The sequence below is a fragment of the Camelina sativa genome, chromosome 17 (assembly GCF_030686135.1).
Source record: "Camelina sativa cultivar CO46 ecotype springtype chromosome 17, ASM3068613v1".
In the NCBI taxonomy this organism is placed as follows: domain Eukaryota; kingdom Viridiplantae; phylum Streptophyta; class Magnoliopsida; order Brassicales; family Brassicaceae; genus Camelina; species Camelina sativa.
Genome location: NC_141896.1, coordinates 4,516,741 through 4,538,842, shown reverse-complemented (window position 1 = coordinate 4,538,842; position 22,102 = coordinate 4,516,741). Strand labels below are relative to the sequence as shown.

Below are 22,102 nucleotides of genomic sequence, written 5' to 3'. Positions count from 1 at the left end.
TCTCAATACTAAAGCATGTGTCGATCTATTATATGCCAAAGTATGTGACGATCAATTTCTATAACACATGCACCAGTTCTTCAAATCATTTGTTATCCACTGATAATTGACGTACAAAATAGAAAATGTGTTTTTAATACATCTTTTGTATTTAATCTCGTGAATATCCTCTGTTTTGTAAAGTCTTCTTACATTCGTTGCATGCTAATGTGTGCAACGTCCTAAGATAAATTTGTATGTTAAAAGCTTTTTTTCCATTTTTTTTAACTTTCTGTTCCATTTCAACTGACCAGAAATCAAATCTTTTGTTCAACAATATAATAATTCAAGAATAACCTTGTTTAATTATACGAAGTTGTCTCTTACAAATTTACAATCACACTTTCCTACGATAAGACCTTTGATTTGATTGTACATGACTAATCCAATTCCCGCGAAACATCTCTTTACGTGGATTATTCTGGTACATGAGTATTTAATTTTCACAGTTCTTTTAGACATTTCATAGTACACATTTGTCTGCTTCACTCAGATTACTGTTAACTAAACAACAAATTCCAAAACCAATTAGCTACCCACAAAAGCATTTGTGAAATCAATGGACTTATTCCAAAACCAATTAGCTACCCACAAAAGCATTTAATGATATAAAATCTCTAGACTTTTCATTTTTCCGAAGTCAATGGCCTTATTCTCAGGACTTATACTTCATACTATAATGAAGACATATTTGACGCATCGTCAATGGTCCTGAGAATAAGTTGTTTTCTACATTCCTGAATCAAAGATATGAATAAACCATACTAAGTTACTGAAGTTGGCTTTATGGTTGGAGAGTAAGAACAAAGAGTATGCAAGGTGACAAAAGATTACAAATCAGTCAAGAAAAGGTCCTCTATAACTTCAAGTGTTCCGGTGAGCTTGTTGTCCTGCAAATGCCTGCAGTCCAACCACATTAGATAAAAAAGCAATGGTAACAATCTTTTTGCACAGTTTCATATTCTAAAATATATGTTCACTTACAATATCTTAAGAGATGCTAAGTCTCCCATGGATGAAGGTAAATGCCCGGTCAGTATGTTAGACGATAAGTCCCTGCATTTAGAAACTAAACGCGTAAGTGAAAGACCCCAAAGAGGAGGAAAGAAAATGAGACTAAATGATGAGGAGAAAAGCATACAGTTTTGTCAGTTTTGATAACTGCTGAAAGTAATCTGGTATCTCTCCTGATAGAATATTGTTTCCCAGCAACCTGAAGGTAAAAGAAAGAGTCTGCTTTAACCAAAAGGAATGATCACAGATGCGAGAAGCAGTATCTTCTTTAACAAAGACTTACAGTTCAGACAAATCGGATAGAAATGACAATGTAAAGGGAATATTCCCAGTGAAGCGATTGCCCGAGAGAGATCTGAAACAAGAACATGAAACCAAAAATGGAGTGTCTTTTAACTGCTTTAAACTGTTCAAACATATAAGTATTGCCATAAATAAACAAAGTCAATTCTCAAACGCACAGGTTTCGGATGGACGAAGGCAAAGCCTGCGGAATTGTCCCTGAAATATGATTGCTACTGAAGTCCCTGTCCATTCAAACAAGGAAAAGAGAAATTATAACCAAACCTTATATAGCCTATTACAGATCAAATTATAGCCAATGGTAAAATCTTGTATGTTCAAACAAGGAAGAGAGAAAGAGATTATAACCAAACCTTATATAGCCTACTACAGATGAACCTATAGCCAATGGTAACATCTTGTATGTTCTTTATATAGCAAGAAGCCTCTAAAGAAGCAAGAATATGAAACAGAACAAGACATGAAGCTTTGCTTACATCACTTGAATAGATGAAAAATCAGCCAAAGTATCACTTAAGCCTCCACCAACCTTCATGCCGGGTATCCTTCTGCAGCCAACAACAATAATCACCTGGTCAGAACTTGAACTGGTGACTCTAAAAGCAAACCATAACAAAGAGTTGCAAGAAAAGAAGAGGAAGTATACATTTCTGTGATGTTCGAGGAGTCACAAACCACACCTTGCCAGTTTTCTCCACAAGGGTCTCCTCCAAAAGCAAGCCACTTAGATAGAGATGGTGCTCCCAAAGTGATGTACAAGTTATTAATCGCCGAAACTGCAGCGTTTAAACAACAAACAAATCCATCACAATATAATTAATTAACCTCACACAATTACTCTAGATATTAAGGAATCTTTCTGAAGATAACCATTTAATGAAGAACAAATATCTAGGTCTTGAATGAACTAAAACCCTAAAAAGAGCTTTAAGAGTCAAAAACCAAAAACTTTAGGGTTTTTGAGATTAGCCTCCTCACTCCTCAGACTGATAGAATCTGGAGCTTCCTAGACAGCTCTATTGTTAATCTAGAGTTCACTTTAAACTAAAACAAGAGACAAAGCAGAACCACCAAAAGTGAAGACTCTGCAGAGAGAGATTATTACCATCTCGTAGATTAGTGACTCCAGCTGAGAACGGCATTGTCAAGGCCAAAACAGAGAGAACACAGAACACTTCCCATCTTGTAAAGCTCATAGCTTTAGCCTCTACTGAAGATGGGAAAAAACCCTTGAACTTGGGATTAGACTGTTTGTTTCCAAGAAAACGAAGAATGTAATGAAGACCTCAGGAAGAAGAAGGTTAAAAACAGGGATATTCCTGATTAAAAGGTAAAGTGAATCATAATTTCGTCGGATTTTAAGGAGAGAGAGAAAGAAAGAAAGAAAGAAAGAAAGAAAGAAAGAGGAAAGAGATGAGTGAGTGAGAGAGTAATGTGTACTTGTGTAGTGTAGTGTGTTTTGTCTCGAAGAACGAGCGGCTTACAAAAGCCAACGGCTTTGTTTTTCTCAGTTTAAGCCTTCCAAGGTTTCGTCTCAAAGTGTGAAACAGAAGAAACTTGCCAAGACTTGTCTCTCTTTAATGTTTTTTTAATTTGTCGCTTTGCTTCATCTAACTACATAGTTTACTTTCGTGTATTTTATTTTGGCATTTTTCTAATGCCATCAGGTACAAAGAAGTGAATATTGCAGATTAATTTCGTAATCGACTAGGGTTTTGGAAGTTGGATCTCGTAATCGACTAGGGTTTTGGAAAATTCCTGATTGAAGAAAAATATAATATCGTCCCTGGGACCAGTTTCGAGAATATAATACGTTTATTTAATTACTGAAAAGAGTCAAGTAAGAGACTATGGAAAAGTTTTAAAAAAAAACAGACCATGTGGAATTGTGGATCCTAGCCGAAAAATATCAAAAAAAACAAATTAAAATAAATGTTCTATCATATACTAGTATTTTTTTTTTTTTTTGTCATCTAGGTTTATATTATCATTGAACAGATTACATTTTAAATACAAAAAAGTGAAAACAAAGAAATCACCTAAGACTAATCCCAAACAAGGGAAGCACTAAGCCCAAACAAGGGAAGCTTAAGCCGGCAAGTTACACACTTCCGGAGACAAAGGTACAAAGACTAAACAACCTAGAAAAACAGGTCACTAAGGAATAAACAAAAACCAAAGATCTAAAACTGCCCAGCTGAATCAGAAAGAAGCTCACAAGCTTTCCAATAGAACCTGTAAGAGCCGGAGAGTACCAATAAGACCGGAAGTGCTATAAACCTTGATAGCACACCGTCGACAAACCATCATCAGCACCGGCAGGAACGAAAGCAAGCTCGAACGACATCAGAGAAACAGAAGCCACAACCATCCAGTCGCACAAAACAAGTCAAGAGAAGGCGAGCCAAACTAGGGACAAAGAAGAAACCTTGAGATTCGACCTGAGACAAGCCAAAGAGGACTAACAGCTCTTACACGCGGACCCTCGTTGATATGTCTATACTTTGTCTCTCCTTAGCCTATTTTTATCATGCATTTAGCTAGGATAACTCATTGGTTTGCATCATTTTTTAGTTCTTTCTATACACTTTGCACGTCTAGGTAGCTCTTGCATCATCCTTGCATACATTGTGCATCTTGGAGTATTTCAGGTATTTAGGAAACATTGGAAGCCGTTCTCGTCCGAGCCATGGTCACCATCTGCGTTTCGTCCGAGCCATGGTCACCATCTCCGTTTTGTCCGAGCCATTGTCACCATCTTCATTCTCGTCCGAGCCATGGTCACCATCTTCGTTTCGTCCGAGCCATGGTCACCATCTTCATTCTCGTCCGAGCCATGGTCACCATCTTCATTCTCGTCCGAGCCATGGTCACCATCTTCGTTTCGTCCAAGCCATGGTCACCATCTTCATTCTCGTCCGAGCCATGGTCACCATCTCCGTCTCGTCCGAGCCATTGTCACCATCTCCGTTCCGTCCGAGCTATCCGTCCAAGCCATGCTCCTCAGCCTTCCATCCGAGCTATGATGACATTGGATTCCATTCGACGCACATGGACTTGATCGCACATGTCGGGAAGAAAGACGTTTGGTTTCACATGCTTCAGGAGATTACCGAACCGACGCTTTACCTTGTCGTTTTAAGTTTTAGGGCTTTCCATGTTGGACTACTATATATACATTTTGTTAAGTCTTTGCAGAGACATCTTATCTTTTAATCTCGTTTTCGTTCCCAGAAGGTTTTTAACCTAGCATCCAAAACACGTTCTCAGACTTGTATTCCGATATCGTTGAGATTTATTGAGATTTTGCATTTGATTCCTTCTACAAAGTTGTTAATCTTATTTTTATCTATCTTATTATGCTTGATTCAATGATTTCGGTGTTTGCATCCTTGACTATGATTTTCGGATCTGAGTAGTGTGGTAGTTCCTGAGGATGGGATAGATTAGGTGGAGGATCTTAGGATGTAGAGTGTTTAAGCTTTGATTGTAAAATTCCCTTCTGGACTAGAGTTAGAATTACTTGTTTCTCTCTGATCAATTGGAACTAGGTTCGAGACATTTCCGCACCCAAAAGGTGTTTGATGAAATGTCTGACCAACTAGTGCCAGAGACTTACGTTCCTAGCCTAAGAGATTAGTTGTCTAGGATGTTTGTTGACACGAATGAACTTGTCTGTCATGCCTGCTCGACCACGTTTCTCTAGCGAGAGCTAGGTATGGAAGTGGTTGCGTCTGAGTAGCTTTTGCCAAGAGATTGGATTAGCTAAGTTGTGATGTTCATTGTTTAGGGATACTTTGCTTATGGTATGTTAAACACTCCTTAGACTAGAATACTCCACCGACATCAATTACCCCATCCTTAGGACTTCTTTCTTTCTGATTTTTATTACATTCCTGGAACTGTTTCGTTTGTTCATGCTTAGAATCGTTTGCGTTTTTATTCACTTTCGCTTCTTGTCATGCATTCTTGTTTCTTGTTCTGTGACTCATTTCCATTTCGCATTTTGATCATTCTAGGACTCTTAGATAAAAACACTCTTTGAATTGGCTTAACTTGTGATTCCTTGATTGCATCTTGATTGCTAGCAACATCCCATTTGGATTGACACCTTAAATACTACAACACTTAAGGTTAATTGAACCTGCTAGGAGACATAAAAAATCTTAGTATCAATTTGGCGCCGTTGCCATTTGGGAATTGTTTTGCTACATTTAAGATTTCAAGTTTTGCAAGATTAAGTTCTGTTACACTTATCATTCTGAGTACTGACTTGCTTTGGTTTTTTGCTTGTTTGTCTTGCACCTCAGGTACCTGTTGATTGCAACCTTGCATGCACACCAGATCAAGAGGGCATCAGAATCTCCTTCCTGTTATCGACGAAATCAATCGGTTGCAACGCCCACGACAAGCTCGTATTTCCACCGATCATCCCGTACCAGTCCCTATGGAACAGCATAATGAACCACATCCGGGACCGCGAAACATTGGTGCTGGGGATGCACCGAGCACTCATACTCAGCGTGCTGGAATCGTCCCTCCCGCCGTGCAGAACAACAACTTCGAGATCAAAAGTGGTCTGATCACCATGATCCAAGGAAACAAGTTTCACGGTTTGCCTATGGAGGATCCACTCGACCACTTGGACGAGTTCGACCGTCTTTGCAGTCTTACCAAGATCAACGGCGTGAGTGAGGACGGTTACAAGTTGCGCCTCTTCCCATTCTCCCTGGGAGACAAGGCTCGTCAATGGGAGAAAACCCTTCCCAAGGGATCAATCACCACCTGGGATGGCTGCAAGAAGGCATTCTTGGCCAAGTTTTTCTCCAACTCCAGAACAGCACGTCTCAGGAATGAGATTTCCAGCTTCACTCAGAAGAGCTCAGAATCGTTCTGTGAAGCCTGGGAGCGTTTCAAGGGTTACCACAGCCAGTGTCCACACCATGGTTTCAGCAACGAGTCACTGCTGAGCACTCTATACCGTGGTGTACTTCCAAAAATCCGCATGCTGCTTGATACTGCTTCTAACGGTAATTTCTTGAACAAAAACGTTGAGGAAGGATGGCAACTGGTTGAGAATCTCGCTCAGTCTGACGGCAACTACAATGAGGATTATGACCGCACAGTTCGCGGCGACGCTGGGTCTGAGGAGAAGTACAAGAGGGACCTTAAGAATGTCAATGACAAGCTTGACCGCCTCTTGCTAAGTCAGCAGCAGACTGTCCATTTTGTATCTGAGGATGACCCTTTTCAAGTTCAGGATGGGAAGGGTGAGCAGTCTGAAGAAATCAACTACGTCCAGAATCAAGGTGGATACAACAAGGGTTATAACCCCTACAAGACGAACCCCAATTCGTCTTACCGGAGCACCAATGTTGCAAATCCACAAGATCAGGTGTACCCTCCTCAGCAGCAACAACAAGGTATGCAAAAGCCTTTTGTTCCTTACAATCAAGGATTCATGCCTAAGCAACAATTCCAGCAAAGTTCTCACGCTCCTTCCGGACCACCACCTGGATTTTCACCTCAACAAGTTCAACCTACTCAAGGTCCAGATCAAGAAATGAAGCACATGCTACAACAACTTCTTCAAGGTCAAGCTAGTGGTTCTCTGGATACTGCTAAGAAGTTTGCTGAACTCAGTCAGCGGATGGAATTCTCTTACAATGATCTGAATGTCAAGTTTGAAGCTCTTAACTCCAAGATGAAGTATATGGAAGGCAAGACTGTTTCTACTTCTACCCCAACAACTGGCCAACTACCTGGAAAAGCAGTTCAAAACCCCAAGGACTATGCTACTATGCATGCCATCACCACCCAAGCTGTAGATGTACGGCTCACTGAGGACACTGAGAGTTTAGATGGGGAGGATTTTCTTCAATATGAAATTGAGATAAAGGATCCTGTCGAGGTGCTCAAGGATCCAATTGAGTCAGCAAAACAATCTGATCCTGAAGCTACTAAAGAACCCACTGCTCCCAAGGATAAACCTGTGAGATTCATTCCTCCACCATACAAGCCACCACTACCATTTCCAGTGAGGTTTAAGAAGCAGCTTACTGAGAAGTACAAAGCTCTGTTCGAAAACCAAGTCAAGGAGATTGAACTTAGGATGCCTTTGCTTGATGCATTTGCACTTGTGCCTCAATATCAAAAGTTTTTAACTGACTTGGTAACCGAAAAGACCAAAGAGAAGGAGGAGATAGCTAAAGGAGCTCAAGCTAAGGCTCTGGAAGATGAGAGGGTAGGGCATGACATAGGTGGGGTTATTCATGAATGCAAGGCTGTCATTCAGAAGATGATTATCCCAAAGAAGCTAGAGGACCCTGGTTCTTTCACCTTGCCTTGTTCTCTAGGTCCATTGGCCTTCAAAAAGTGCCTATGTGATCTTGGTGCTTCAGTAAGCCTCATGCCACTGTCTGTAGCTCAGAGGCTAGGATTCAACGAATACAAGTCATGCAACCTCCGCTTAATATTGGCTGATAGGACTACTAGATTGCCTCATGGTCTATTAAAGAACTTGCCCATCAAAATTGGACAAGCTGAGATTCCTACTGACTTTGTAGTGCTAGGAATGGATGAAGAGCCTAAAGATCCACTAATCCTAGGAAGACCTTTCTTAGCTACAGTTGGCGCAGTCATTGATGTCAAGAATGGGATGATTGATCTCAATCTGGGTAAAAACTTCACGATGAAGTTTGATATCAGGGATTCTAGGAAGAAACCAACTATTGATGGACATACCTTTGTGATTGAAGAGAAAGATCAAAAATCTGGGTTTGACATCTTTGAGGATGTGAATGAGGCAGAAACTGAGGTTTTGGTAACCAAAGAGAAAACTCAAAGTGTCACTCGACCATTCTCCAAATCGAGTGCAGTCGTTACCCTCCCTAAGCGTCAAGACCTGCTTCCTAAACCTCACCAACCGCAAGAGTCACGTCCTCCCGCGCTTAACAGTTTGTATGAACTACAAAATACTCAGATTCTAAGGGATTCAGTGAAAGAGTTAACAGCTATGGTGAAGAAGATGAGTGGGAAAATCAAGAAGCTCCAAGGTACAATGAGAAGTTCTCCTCCAAGGAAATTAAGGAAGAGGTTTGGGATAATGAAGAAGAGGTGTTGCAGAGTTCAACCACCACTGTGCGTTCTCAACCATCATCGACTCGAACAAGGTTCAACCGACAGCGTGGAATCAGACTCGACCCATCCTGAGAGGTTCATCACTCTGCACTCGTTCGAGCCATGCCTCCGCTGTCACGCTCGAGCCAATTTCACTTCGCACATGCTCCAACTACCACACTCGATCCACTCAAGCCAACACCCGATCGAGCCCCTCTCTCGAGCCACACACAAAGTCTCCAGCGAGCCAACTCGTCAGAGAACACTCTCTCCGGTTCCCTCCCTAGCACGTCAATCTTCATATGTGTCACGGGAGCGTCCGCCTTCACCCGCTCCTTCACGCTACTCATCACATGAGTCCAGGGAGAGAAGGAGACGCGGTTCGCGAGATTCCAGAGCCTCTTCTAGTCACCGATCAGTGCGTTGTTCTGCAGCTCGAGATGAGCATGAGGTTGAGGTTGAGCGGCGAGTTGAAGCTCAAGGTGATCATCAGGGCACGCAAGCGGTTGAGCAGCAAGTCGACCAACCAGCTGATGTCACATCCGCGGATCCCGAACAAGGCGAAGGACAGAGTCAGTTTCACGCTCCTCCTTGGGCGAACACGGACTCCTTTTTCTACTACTGAGGTACTCCTACCTTCCTTTGTATATACCATTTCATTTCTGCATTGTTTGTATTGTGATTCTTAAATCCTCCAGCAAATTTTTCTTACACAGGAGACTGTGTATTTTAAGTTTGGGGGAGGGTTTGAGATGATGTATCTAATGTCGTGTTTTGTGATTCTTATTTCAAATCTTTGCATCATATCATGTTTGAGTCTGCATCCATCTATTTGCATAGAAAAACCATAAAAAAATTTGAAAAAAAAAAAATTTCGAAAATTTCCACAAAAACAGAGTGTTCATGTAGTTTGCAATTGCATATTAGGATTGAGTCTAGGTTTATTCATATAGGGTTGTTGCATTTAGCATAGGGGTTTATGATGATTGTAACCTTGTTAGCATGCTGGATTCAATAGGATAGGATCAAGGCCCTTGTTCTTAGTTCTTTGATGCTTGTTGATTGAACCTGAAAAGTTAAGATTGAAGCATGTTTCGAATTGATATCATTCCCTATCTACTTGAACCTAATCCTGACTTGCAATTATCCTGTTATGCATTGAAGTTGAACTCATGGATACCATATACATACTTGGATTGTCTTTCACATTTTTACCACCCTTGTCAATCCAAGTAGCTGATTCCCATCTTTGGAACAGTTCCCCGCACCCTTAACCAACCGTTCTTCCAAGCCAATTGTATTTTTGAGTGTCAGGTCTTTTTCCGAGTTGAGCTTGTTAGAAAGTGTTAGGTTCTAACCGACAAGAGTAGGATCCTGTGTAGTTCTAGTTCGCGTTATCCGGACTAGTAGGACTAGGTGAGAACTCGATTTTGGGTATTGGGTATAGATTTGTGCAGAAGAGTGAAGTGTAAAAAGAAAGTAAAAGGGAGAAAGTCTTTAGGAGGAGGATGTGTTTTCAAGGTTTACAAGTCTAGTAAAGGATTTGGGTTGAGCAAAACAATGAGTTATTGGTTCTGGGCATAAAACGAAAAGATTAGACAAAGAAAAGAAAGTAAAAATGCTTATGATGTCTAGAGTCCTTAGAAGAAAAGAAAAAGAACCATAGTGATAATAAAGATCACCCAATCTGCTAGAATGATAATAAGTTAACTTCTCCTAAGACCAAGTATAAAGAGTGAAAGAATGGGTTTGAGATGATGTTTCTGATGAAGGGTAGAGATAGGACCAACTTCCGTTTGGAATGTTCTTTGGGTAGACAGGACGCTGCTCTTGTATGTATCAGTTGGTTTCAACCTTTAGCCTTCTCTTAAGCTCAACTCATTTTTGTGAGAGAACCTTGTCATGTATTGATGAAACCGCTCGAGAAGGAGACCATCTAAATCTCCAACCCTTCACCCTAGCCAAATGAGTTCAACGACATTGCTTAGCTTGATTCACGGTTCTCTGTCAATGAATGTTAAAGGGAATGATTGATAGGATTGCATGTGTAGAAAAAATATAGAGTTCCTTCACCATGCATCATAGAACTAAAAACAAGGACATTGATTCTAACTATTTTATTTAGCATGTTTTAGGTTCCGAGACCCCATCTTCACACCTCTTCTCCATACTCTATTCTTGATTGTTTGCTTGAGGGCAAGCAAAGAGTAAGTTTGGGGGAGTTGATATGTCTATACTTTGTCTCTCCTTAGCCTATTTTTATCATGCATTTAGCTAGGATAACTCATTGGTTTGCATCATTTTTTAGTTCTTTCTATACACTTTGCACGTCTAGGTAGCTCTTGCATCATCCTTGCATACATTGTGCATCTTGGAGTATTTCAGGTATTTAGGAAACATTGGAAGCCGTTCTCGTCCGAGCCATGGTCACCATCTGCGTTTCGTCCGAGCCATGGTCACCATCTCCGTTTTGTCCGAGCCATTGTCACCATCTTCATTCTCGTCCGAGCCATGGTCACCATCTTCGTTTCGTCCGAGCCATGGTCACCATCTTCATTCTCGTCCGAGCCATGGTCACCATCTTCATTCTCGTCCGAGCCATGGTCACCATCTTCGTTTCGTCCAAGCCATGGTCACCATCTTCATTCTCGTCCGAGCCATGGTCACCATCTCCGTCTCGTCCGAGCCATTGTCACCATCTCCGTTCCGTCCGAGCTATCCGTCCAAGCCATGCTCCTCAGCCTTCCATCCGAGCTATGATGACATTGGATTCCATTCGACGCACATGGACTTGATCGCACATGTCGGGAAGAAAGACGTTTGGTTTCACATGCTTCAGGAGATTACCGAACCGACGCTTTACCTTGTCGTTTTAAGTTTTAGGGCTTTCCATGTTGGACTACTATATATACATTTTGTTAAGTCTTTGCAGAGACATCTTATCTTTTAATCTCGTTTTCGTTCCCAGAAGGTTTTTAACCTAGCATCCAAAACACGTTCTCAGACTTGTATTCCGATATCGTTGAGATTTATTGAGATTTTGCATTTGATTCCTTCTACAAAGTTGTTAATCTTATTTTTATCTATCTTATTATGCTTGATTCAATGATTTCGGTGTTTGCATCCTTGACTATGATTTTCGGATCTGAGTAGTGTGGTAGTTCCTGAGGATGGGATAGATTAGGTGGAGGATCTTAGGATGTAGAGTGTTTAAGCTTTGATTGTAAAATTCCCTTCTGGACTAGAGTTAGAATTACTTGTTTCTCTCTGATCAATTGGAACTAGGTTCGAGACATTTCCGCACCCAAAAGGTGTTTGATGAAATGTCTGACCAACTAGTGCCAGAGACTTACGTTCCTAGCCTAAGAGATTAGTTGTCTAGGATGTTTGTTGACACGAATGAACTTGTCTGTCATGCCTGCTCGACCACGTTTCTCTAGCGAGAGCTAGGTATGGAAGTGGTTGCGTCTGAGTAGCTTTTGCCAAGAGATTGGATTAGCTAAGTTGTGATGTTCATTGTTTAGGGATACTTTGCTTATGGTATGTTAAACACTCCTTAGACTAGAATACTCCACCGACATCAATTACCCCATCCTTAGGACTTCTTTCTTTCTGATTTTTATTACATTCCTGGAACTGTTTCGTTTGTTCATGCTTAGAATCGTTTGCGTTTTTATTCACTTTCGCTTCTTGTCATGCATTCTTGTTTCTTGTTCTGTGACTCATTTCCATTTCGCATTTTGATCATTCTAGGACTCTTAGATAAAAACACTCTTTGAATTGGCTTAACTTGTGATTCCTTGATTGCATCTTGATTGCTAGCAACATCCCATTTGGATTGACACCTTAAATACTACAACACTTAAGGTTAATTGAACCTGCTAGGAGACACAAAAATCTTAGTATCACTCGTCGACCCAGCTTTAACCATCTACAGAATCAAAACTGGTGACCTCCTCGCAAGAGAACAGCTGAAAGACGATTCCACTACTATGCCTAAAACCCAAAACCACAACTCAAAAGAGCCGCCAAAGTGAGCTAGTAGATGGCTAGCAACAAAATACCATCCGGTTGACAAGCAGAAAGAACGAAACCTAGCATATAGCGCAAACACTAACTAGCCAGGAGACCTAATAGAGCGGAAGAACTAAGGATTGAGTACCAACCAACAGAGAAGGCAAGTTTGAGAGAAGACACAAACCATAAACTTCTCTTTGCAACCTGAAACCAGCGGATGTAGCCACACTAACACAAACAACACCACCTTGTTGAAAAACCCGCAGTCCAAAGAAGAGAGAAACGAGAGAGGTACCATACCAGAACAGGAAACGACATACGTTTGTCTCCTTCAACCCATCAGCCACAAGAGAACCACCAGAACCGAGCCACAACCTAGACTAACCCATTAACAAACGGATTGTCTCTACCACAACCAAATCTTGCTGCCGATGGCTTCCTCTTCTTCAATCGATCTTCGCTTCAAAGGGGATCTTGACAACAGCGAAAACAACAGAGATAACCAAAAAAAACAAAGACTAAGAAGCAAGACGAAAAACTAAACCCTCCCACAGCTCCGGCATGAAGCCCGGCAGCCGGAGAAAGCAGATCGAATAAATTTTTTTTTCTCGCGGCGGCTGGTCTTTGGGAGAGAAATTAGGGAGACCGAATTGACCCTGTATTCTTCCTATGATCATATACTAGTATAAATGTGGAAAATAATGATCGTCGTTGTATTAAAAGCAAGAAAATTAATAATGTCAACTTGACCTAAACTATTTGTTGATTGTGTTCAGTGGATGTGGTTGACTTGTTCCATAACTTTTTTTCACAAACCAAGGCACATAATAATAATAATTTATAACATGTTTAATAACTTGTATAATAATTTATGATCATGTCCTAAATTTATAATAATTTTTTTTATAAATTAAACAAAAAAAACATTTTTTTTTTTTTTTTTTCATTTTGTGAGGTTCCGAACTCTATCAGACAATTATGGTATTCGGACAATAATTCTTTTGACTACAAAACATTATGGGTCTGATTGGTAACGTAGTCAAAGCTGTACAGAAAAACTGTAAGCTGAAGCTGTAAGTTTTTAGTGAATAGTGCAAAGCTGTAAGAAAAAACTTTAAATAAAAGCTGTACAAAAAAGCTGAGAGTAAAATTTTTAATAAAGTTTTTAGTAAAGTTTTGATAATTGGTAAATTTTAAAACTGTATGTTTATACAGCTTTGTACCACTTTGTAAAGTGGTTACCAATCACTCCCTATAACGGTAGGCAGTAATTTGTTTACACCGTCACTATATTGCTTCTTGACACTGTACTAGCAAACAAAACACCACCATTCTAATGGGCTATGAAAACAAAATCTGGGCCCAAATTGGTTGATAATGTAATGATAAAAATATACATCTCGCAGGCCTTATTACGCAATGAGATTGCAAATTTGCAACGGCTACTACTAATCTGTGAAGAACACTATAGACCTAACTGAAATAATGAATCATGAAAATACCGAATAAGTTTGGTCTCCATCTGAGAATATATAATAATCAAGATGTTTGGACCGCAACTGAAACTAACTTTCACGCCTTTTTTAATCACAGTGATTATTAACTACGTACGATTAGATCAACCAACAAAACATAACCGAACTCAAACCAAGACCATATCAGACAACAAATTTGGATTCACTTTAATTCTGGTAGTTTAAAGATCGGTTAACCCAAATCGATGATTGCATTATGGAGTTATAAATCACTACTTAAATCAATAAATACAAACTTTATGTTAATATGCGAATAATGATTGTAGCCACTCATATACTTTACCAAAATTAGATTCCAGTTTGGAAGATATATTAGAGTGCATTCAAACTATTGGTCTCTTTAAAAAAGTGTTTATGCAAAATATAGATATTGTAAAGTTAGGCTTTATAATTTTTAACATGGTCTCTCATTACCCAAAAAGGCGAAACTAAAATTAAAAAAAATGCAGCGATACTTTATGGTCACCTGTGAGACCAGAGGATCCAAGGAGCATAATGAACGAATGTTTTATTTATTTAAATTAATTGTGGTTTTATCTACACGAATTTTTTGGTTTCAAATTTTTGGTTGTTACATCGTCCCAGCATTTTATGACCTACCAACTATATATCCGTTATATTCCATCTTCAAAATTCCGAACAGAAAGAAAAGTTTCAAAGGATAAAAGTTCTATGAAATTGTGAAAAAAACTTGAAGCGAATTCAAACTTAATACTTCAACTTTTTACGTGCGTATCAATTTTTTGTGACGCACTTGATAGTTCTGATTGATTTATGTTAAATTGATGAGAGTTGGTAGTCTTATTCTATGTTCATTTCGTGCATGTGACACAGAAACTTTCTAGAGAATTAACGGTAAAGAAACCTTCTTATCTTTATATATATAACTCGCCGGGAATTATTCAACAAGTTCATCCAATAAATTAGTTAACGTAATGTGGGGTGCAAAAAGACAAGCAAGAAAACGTTAAAAAAGCAAAATCTTTTACAATGCTCTCTCCAAAAGATGAGCCTACAAAAGTTAAAAATAATAATAAAGAAAATTGCTATGAAAACAAAAAAAGTTTGAATGATTTACCAGACAAACACACAAAATCGAACTTTATAGAAGAAAATATTTACTTTAATACCCGGTAACCAAAAGGAAGGATCCCAATTTTGTTTTACATATGATGAGAGCTAAACTAAGAAGAAGAGTTTGTATACTGTCTATGATATTTTAAGTAATGCTCTAATAACACTAGTTTATTCACAAAATGGAACCTATTATAAACGGTTCATGCAAAACCTAATAATTTTTTATACACAATATAGTTTTTACACCTTATATATACTCTAGGAATCAACAAATCTTAGACCTATATAAAACGAAGAGAACTACATTTTGATTGGAATAACGAAATCTTATGTTAAATGTTTTATTTAATCCTATAATTAAGTCGCACAACGTATTCATATCATGGATTAGTTCTAGATGATAACACAAGAAATACTCTATTATGCTGAAGTAATCAGTCTATAACCTGCTAAGAATTTTAATGATGAAAACTCAAATATTCATTATTACATTATCTGAATTTTGTTGTTGGTTCAGACGATCATAGTCTTATTGAATTTAGTAGTGTATGGTAACTTTTTTTTGGGAGTCAAAGTTACGTGACTTTGCTTGCGTCTGATTTTTGACTGTCAGAACAAAAATATAATTGATGTCATAGAAGCAAATCTTATGCCGCCCTACTCTCACACATCATATAATTTCTCAATTTTTTATAATCAATAAAAACATAAAACATTTTACAAGACACAACGAAACAAGATTCTTGACACTGGCGAAGCATGTGAAATAAAACTGAATAGATAAGTTTCTGAAAATTATAAATCCCGGGGATAATTAGAGAATATTATCCTACCGAATTAAAAATTATTCTCTCATAGAAAGATGAAACACTCTAGTGAAACAAGAGGGTTCTCAAACGTGTCGCTTGGGGCAGTATTGTAATTCCCGACAGAACCGGGCCACTTGTGATGATGACTACAATCTTGCTCCGACACGTTCTTATTCAAACCGGGTCTGACCCGACCCGGAGACTGGCTTATTTTCCTAGTTGCTACACAACTCTCCGTACTTTGTTGACTCCGACTTGGACCCATCACGACGGACCTGTTTATCGCCGGCGACCTGGACCTTCTCTCGGATCTTTCAGTCGGATCTCTCTTGCACGTACCAGACGGAACCAGCCTCACCGAGCCAGCTTCTTCTTCTTCTTCTTCTTCGGTGTTTCTCTTAAGAGGAGACATATCAGTTCTCCGGGTCGGATAACCAACCATGACCCGGTTCCGAGATTTCGCCGGAGATCTCTGTCTAACTCCTCCCTGAGGTTTCATTTTCTTCACTTCTTCCTCGTCGTACTTCTTAACGATCGAAAGCAAACTCTCGCTCAAACTACTAGTAACCTCTGATCCTTTCTCCGGTTTAACAGAATCGGGCTCGGTCATAACCGGTTCTGTAGCTACGTCGTCTACGACAGTTCCGGGTTTCTTCTTCTTCTCCTCGTCTTCTTGAATCTTTATCGACGACGTTTTCTTCTCCACCGTCGAATTGTCGTCAGAGAAATTGAGAAATGTGGTTTCGGACAAGACTTCTTTGACTACTGTCTCTTCATCGACAACGGATGGAGGTGGTGCGGTGTTCTTGCCGGAGACGAGTTCATCTTTCTGGTCGGTGGTGGCGGAGCTGAGGCAACAACCCATAACAGAGAACGGTGTCGTTCAAGTGGAAATAATGAGATTTTAGTAACTCTTTTTTTTTGGTGCTGTGTGATGATGGCAGCAGAGCAGAGCAGAGAGCAGAGTGAATGTGAAGTGAGAGAGATTTTTTTGGGTATTTATTGGCATTCATATTTTACATTAATCTAGAGTGTGACTAGTGTGACAAACTAACTTTCACCAAAGTTGTTGCTACAGTATTTATTTATTCATAACAGTGAAACCAATAATGTTTTACGACGAAGAAATAGTCATCACCTGAAAATGCATATTAAACTCTAGATTATTCTCTAGCACATGTAATAAAATTAGTAGATTTTCTAAAAATAATTTAAAATGTCTAATTGAGGTTTTTGAAGAGCAAAAAATAATGAGGTTTTTTTTTTTTGTCATAAGTTGTTGTACCAAATGGGCTAAGTCGTTAACAACACAACAACCTTGAAGTAAACTAAGAAAAAATGACCAGTAAGTATGAGTGTTATGCTCGTAAATACGGCTCTCATTTCGATTTCGAGGACATTAACATAGCGCCATGCATATTATGACTTGTTACATTTCGAACGTGCAAGTAAATTAATAATGATATCTACAATTACATAGTTGTACATATGACATTTGACAAAAGGCACAAAATCGTAAGCGAATGGCTGAATGTGACTTTACGATATAGATAAATAGAATTATAGAAGTATTTTCTTCATGAAATGTCGAAATACATTTTCAGTTTTGGAGGCAAATATATACGTGCACTCTCAAATTCACATAAGCCAAACACTAGTATAAGTCAACTGTTCCGGAAAATAATAGTACAACATATGACAGAAGTACCAATTTAACATGACTAGACGAAAAGAAAAAATGTATATACCATTTACGAAGTTCACATTGACCGGTGACTACACAACAAAAGAGTTATGTCTGCATTTCAAATTCCAACAAAATTTCAGATTCTTCACTCACTTACATGAAGATTTCACCTAGTTCGAAATCTATCTCGTTTCAAAACTACCACTGGAAAATACTGGAATTTATAACCAAATTCGTTTTTAAACGTACTCTAAAGCACCTCCGCATGAACTCTCTCTGCTTTTCTTCTCTGTAACTACTAATTAATCATGTAAAAAGCAAAAAAAAAAGACAGAGAGACAAGATGAACCCAAGTCAAATCTTGAATATATGCTTAAGGCTTTTGAACTAAAGGGGATAACCCAGTTTTTGATCCTAATGCTATTTAGTATTTACACAAAATGCGGATAAAATAATCTCCCCGAACCCAATCAATGTAGCGAAATCACCGGGAGAGAAAAAAAAAACAATACGAGGAAACAGAAACATCCGATGCCAAACTCAACTCAACTCAATGTGGTTGGTCGCTCGAATGTTAAATAAGCCAATGGTGAATGGTGATGGAGATAAATAAACAGTCTTCAACATTCTTGAATGGAGTTTGAGTTGGAGGAGTCTCTTGATGAGCTAGATTGATGCTGAGACTGTGAGATTTGTTGAGGAGGACAAGGCACTGGCACTGGTGCTGGATGAGCTATGAACGTAGGGATATCATCTCCTGGCATCAATACTGATACCCCGTTTGAGTAAATAGTCATCTGCAAGGAAAACAAATAATAAAATCAGATACATAATAACAACACAAAATATATCCAACAGATAGAAGAAGCAAAGATTCTCAAAATGACTCTTGTTTGATTAGCCAACAAAACGCAAGCAAATGAGAATTTTGAGTGGGAGAAGACAATGACAGATCTAAACATGTGTCATTGTTCCCCAACAGCAACTCAGGTTAGAATGAAGAAAAGGGCAAACACATTTTGGTCTTAAGTTTACCATTTATGGGTCCTCCCATGTTTTTGAATGCTTCTATCTACTCTTTTAATCACATGGTTTGTTCCATATCCATCTACAATCAATCTATTTATGCCAGTCAGTCTATTAACCAAACTGACTATTTCTAACAAGAAAGTAAGGTATACAAAAAGAGCTTCTCAATTGATAAGATCCGCTTCATTAGGGAAGAAGAACTAAATTTCAAGTTCGAAACCATTTTCTCAGGAGCACATTCAAGTTTATATCTTTAGTGGGATTCAATAGACATTTGTAACCAAACTTGAGCTAATGTTTAGTACTAAAAGAGACAAAGAACTCCCCGAGAATCTCTAAAATACATTCAAGTTCACATATAGATTGAAATATCAATAGTCAGATCAATCTATATCCTACTTCTAGTGTTATATGAGATCAGAATCAAGCAAACTCTACAACCTACTCAAGAAGATGGAAAACAAGAATAGACTCAAGAATAGGAATAGTGTTAGGTTTCAAGAAAACTTGTGGGGCCATTTGTGTTCCGAGGAAATGTCAGTCACACATGGTATCAGAATTTGACGTTTAGAAATCGTCTTCAATCTACAACACGCATAGTTAGTATTATACGCGTCGACATCAATACTTACAAATCAATCTTCTTCAACAAACAAAACTTTATTACACACTTGTTTCTTGTCTCCTTGGTCATTCATTATTAACAAGGAGAAAAAAAAGAAAAAAAAACAGAGAGATTCTGAATGACGAAAGAGATCAATGAATGCATCACCATTTGTACATACATACATGTACATACACTCTCTAGTCTCTACAGTGTGTGCATGTGTGAGTGAGTGAGAGGAAAGCTTATGAGACATCTTTAAATGTTGATGATGTAAAAGCATGTGCAATGTTGGGTCTCTTTCAATACTCAAAATAGTACACAGAATCAAAAACCCCAATGATGTTTTCTTCTTCGTCTGCTTTTGGAAATGGACGTGTTCACATCAAACATGATTAATGACCTCAAATATTAATCCAAAGACTGAAACTTTTTAATTAATACCAAATTTTGCTTCATTAAACACATAATTATAAATTTTAACCAAAAAAAATTAATAATTTAAGTTCATCAAAAGTGTCAAACATTAGAGTGTGAAGAACAAATGAAATCTCTAAATTAGTCAACATTTTAATAAACAGTAATTAAGTACTAAGCAAGTAGACAATAATGCGAAAATTAAGGAATTTGTGTGTTTTACGAAATTTATTCTCTAAAAATTTAATTAAGACAAAGAGAGTATAAAGTGAAAAGACTTGCCTTGGGAGATTGGTAACCGAGTTTAGTATTTGCGGAACCATTGTGAAACCCGACCCGAGGATCCATACCCGAAAGGACCCGACTTGAAGAGGAATCTGAGTTAGTAGTAGTAGTTGCAGTAGTGGTGGTGGTACGAATCAGTCTCTCGAAGATAGCCATAACGAGGAACATAGAGATGAGAATAGCTGTAGCAACGAAACCAAAGGAGACAGCGTTAACTGAGTCGTCGAATTGAGATTTCCACGGCTCTTCTTCTCGCCTGAGATTCATCGGAGCTCCAATAGGTGGCCATTGTTTGTTGAAGCTCGTCTTTGGGTTCGAAAGGTCTCTCATTTATGTGTTAAAAAGAGGTGAAGAAGCTTCAATGTTCTTCGTTTGTAGTAGCGGTGAAACAGAGAGAAAGAGAAAGAGAAAGAGAGATGAAGAAAGAAGAAGAAGAAGGAAGCAAGTGGGGCTAATATGTGAGAAAGTGAAAGTTTTGGGATTTTAAGAGAAATTTATAAAAAATAAATAAAAAATTTGTAACTTTTCGGGGACACACATGTTGTCCTTTATTGCACAGCTTTTCTCGAAAAATTAACTTACAAAGAGAATACAGTGTGATTTTTTGTTAAGTAAAGTAATTAAGAGAATCTTTGAGCTTTTATTTTGAGCCATGACGAAACACTTTGTTACCAATTAAAGACAGGCGTGACTCGATCATTATTTTTCTTAATTAATATAATTGGATAATTCTAAAGTATACACTACACTGTGTCTGAGTATAAAAGAGTGAACATATTGGGTTATTTTTTAAAAACTAAATTAACACTAGTAAAAAAACATTTCCACTTCAAAACCTCAACACTTTACTTTACAAGGTCATCTTGTCGACGACCCATTATAAAACTCATCGTGAAGTCATTTAATCCCAAACTCGATATCAAAACATGCAATAGATGTTGAGGTTAAAACTGTTATAGACATAGATATCGAGTAAAAATAGTAAAATACAATACACGTATAAAGAAGACCTTTAATAAAATACACGTGTAAACACTTTACAAGACAAGTGTAGTCTTTTGAATCTCTTATTTCAAACATTGTAAAGATGAACCTAAAATTCTTGGTATTAATAAAATCTAAAAGAAACGAAATACTTTAGGTTTTATTGTTTTTTGTTTTAGTATTTAGAAACAGTAAAAATAAAATTATGATCTCAACAACAAACCAAATTTTTTAGTATATCCGATTTATTTGTCAAAAATCTGATTTCAAATTTCAAAATGAGTCAATCACTTGAAATTTGAATATATTTTTTTTTCAGTATTTTTCACAAGATTGTGGATTTATTAATACTTTTCTTGAAGCTATAAAAATAAAAAAGGAATGTAAAATTTCAAAGGAAAAGAAAGAAAAGAATAATATTGATTCGTTAAGATAGTAGGAGACAAAGACCAAACAGTTGAACAATAAAATAAAAAAAAGAAGGGAGAAACAGAGTATCCGAAAATGATGTTTTGAGAGGCACTCTGCCCAAAGTTCCTTCTTCTTCTTCCTCTTCCTCTGTTATATCTCTTTCTCGTGACCCCCAATGTAAATTCCTCCCACGTATTAAACTCCCCAAATACATCAAAAAGCTGCTTACTTTTTTTCCTTATATCCATCCAACCTCTCTTCCCTTCTTCTCCAAAAAGACCTTTTATACATAGCTTTGATCAAGAAAGTTTTTTTAAAAATGAGATTAGAGGATAGATTCGAGGCGGTGAATCAGTACCGGAAAAAGATGTTCCGGAAGGTGAAAGCCGCGGTGAAGAAGACGACGAAGAACAAGAAGAAGCAAACCATGTTTCAGTATGATCCTTGGAGTTACGCCTTGAACTTTGACGACGGAGTCGAGAATCCTCAGAGAGTCTCCGGCGACTCTAATAAACTCCACAGAATCACTTTGATTTATGTTGTTTATGTCAAATTTTGACCTTGTCAAATCCCCCTCTCTCTCTCTCTCCATCAAATGCATGTTATTTCTTCTTTCTTTCTTAATTTGTCTGTTAGAATATTTTTGTTTCTTCCAAAAACTTAAATCTTTTGTACTGCAAAAAGGTCGAAGGCTACTATCTCGACAAATCATTAGTTCTTCTCATTTCGAATCAAGCTTCTAAAAATCGTTTTTGTTTTTGGTAACACACTT

General features: G+C 38.2%; 4 protein-coding genes, 1 long non-coding RNA gene and 1 other non-coding gene across 6 annotated transcripts; 1 reads left to right on the top strand and 5 right to left on the bottom strand.

Annotated features, from left to right (window-relative positions):
- Nucleotides 1–643: 643 nt before the first annotated feature.
- LOC104755348 (protein STRUBBELIG-like) lies at nt 644–2,840 on the bottom strand. The gene is made up of 9 exons (XM_010477708.3): nt 2,462–2,840; nt 2,003–2,132; nt 1,833–1,904; nt 1,515–1,580; nt 1,337–1,408; nt 1,181–1,252; nt 1,024–1,095; nt 874–939; nt 644–776 (listed from the first exon to the last, which is right to left on the bottom strand). Exons 1-9 carry the CDS (start codon nt 2,550–2,552, stop codon nt 695–697), a joined length of 723 nt encoding a protein of 240 aa, XP_010476010.1. The 5' UTR covers nt 2,553–2,840; the 3' UTR covers nt 644–694.
- A 520-nt stretch (nt 2,841–3,360) lies between these two features.
- LOC147923324 (uncharacterized) lies at nt 3,361–13,163 on the bottom strand. Its single transcript, XR_015587337.1, has 2 exons — nt 12,385–13,163; nt 3,361–3,840 (listed from the first exon to the last, which is right to left on the bottom strand). It is a non-coding gene; the product is annotated as an uncharacterized LOC147923324 (long non-coding RNA).
- On the bottom strand, nt 6,200–6,306 carry LOC147923325 (small nucleolar RNA R71). The gene has a single exon (XR_015587864.1). It is a non-coding gene; the product is annotated as a small nucleolar RNA R71 (small nucleolar RNA).
- Nucleotides 13,164–15,782: 2,619 nt separating the features above from the next.
- LOC104755347 (uncharacterized) lies at nt 15,783–16,890 on the bottom strand. The gene has a single exon (XM_010477707.2). The coding sequence runs from the start codon at nt 16,776–16,778 to the stop codon at nt 15,957–15,959; it is 822 nt and encodes a 273-aa protein (XP_010476009.1). The 5' UTR covers nt 16,779–16,890; the 3' UTR covers nt 15,783–15,956.
- A 1,054-nt stretch (nt 16,891–17,944) lies between these two features.
- Nucleotides 17,945–20,389, bottom strand: LOC104755346 (uncharacterized). Its single transcript, XM_010477706.3, has 2 exons — nt 19,933–20,389; nt 17,945–18,397 (listed from the first exon to the last, which is right to left on the bottom strand). Exons 1-2 carry the CDS (start codon nt 20,263–20,265, stop codon nt 18,221–18,223), a joined length of 510 nt encoding a protein of 169 aa, XP_010476008.1. The 5' UTR covers nt 20,266–20,389; the 3' UTR covers nt 17,945–18,220.
- A 1,013-nt stretch (nt 20,390–21,402) lies between these two features.
- LOC104755344 (uncharacterized) lies at nt 21,403–22,076 on the top strand. Its single transcript, XM_010477704.3, has one exon. It carries the CDS (start codon nt 21,650–21,652, stop codon nt 21,887–21,889), a length of 240 nt encoding a protein of 79 aa, XP_010476006.1. The 5' UTR covers nt 21,403–21,649; the 3' UTR covers nt 21,890–22,076.
- Nucleotides 22,077–22,102: the final 26 nt, after the last annotated feature.

Excerpts from the sequence above, each read along its gene's own strand:
- LOC104755348 (XM_010477708.3), bottom strand. The coding sequence starts at position 2,552 with ATGAGCTTTACAAGATGGGAAGTGTTCTGTGTTCTCTCTGTTTTGGCC. Across the intron at positions 2,133-2,461 it reads AGTCACTAATCTACGAGATG|TTTCGGCGATTAATAACTTG; the intron begins GTAATAATCTCT and ends TAAACGCTGCAG. Across the intron at positions 777-873 it reads GACCTTTTCTTGACTGATTT|GAATGTAGAAAACAACTTAT; the intron begins GTAATCTTTTGT and ends TCTTTGATTCAG.
- LOC104755347 (XM_010477707.2), bottom strand. The coding sequence starts at position 16,778 with ATGGGTTGTTGCCTCAGCTCCGCCACCACCGACCAGAAAGATGAACTC.
- LOC104755344 (XM_010477704.3), top strand. The coding sequence starts at position 21,650 with ATGAGATTAGAGGATAGATTCGAGGCGGTGAATCAGTACCGGAAAAAG.
- LOC104755346 (XM_010477706.3), bottom strand. The coding sequence starts at position 20,265 with ATGAGAGACCTTTCGAACCCAAAGACGAGCTTCAACAAACAATGGCCA. Across the intron at positions 18,398-19,932 it reads TCGGTTACCAATCTCCCAAG|ATGACTATTTACTCAAACGG; the intron begins GCAAGTCTTTTC and ends TTTTCCTTGCAG.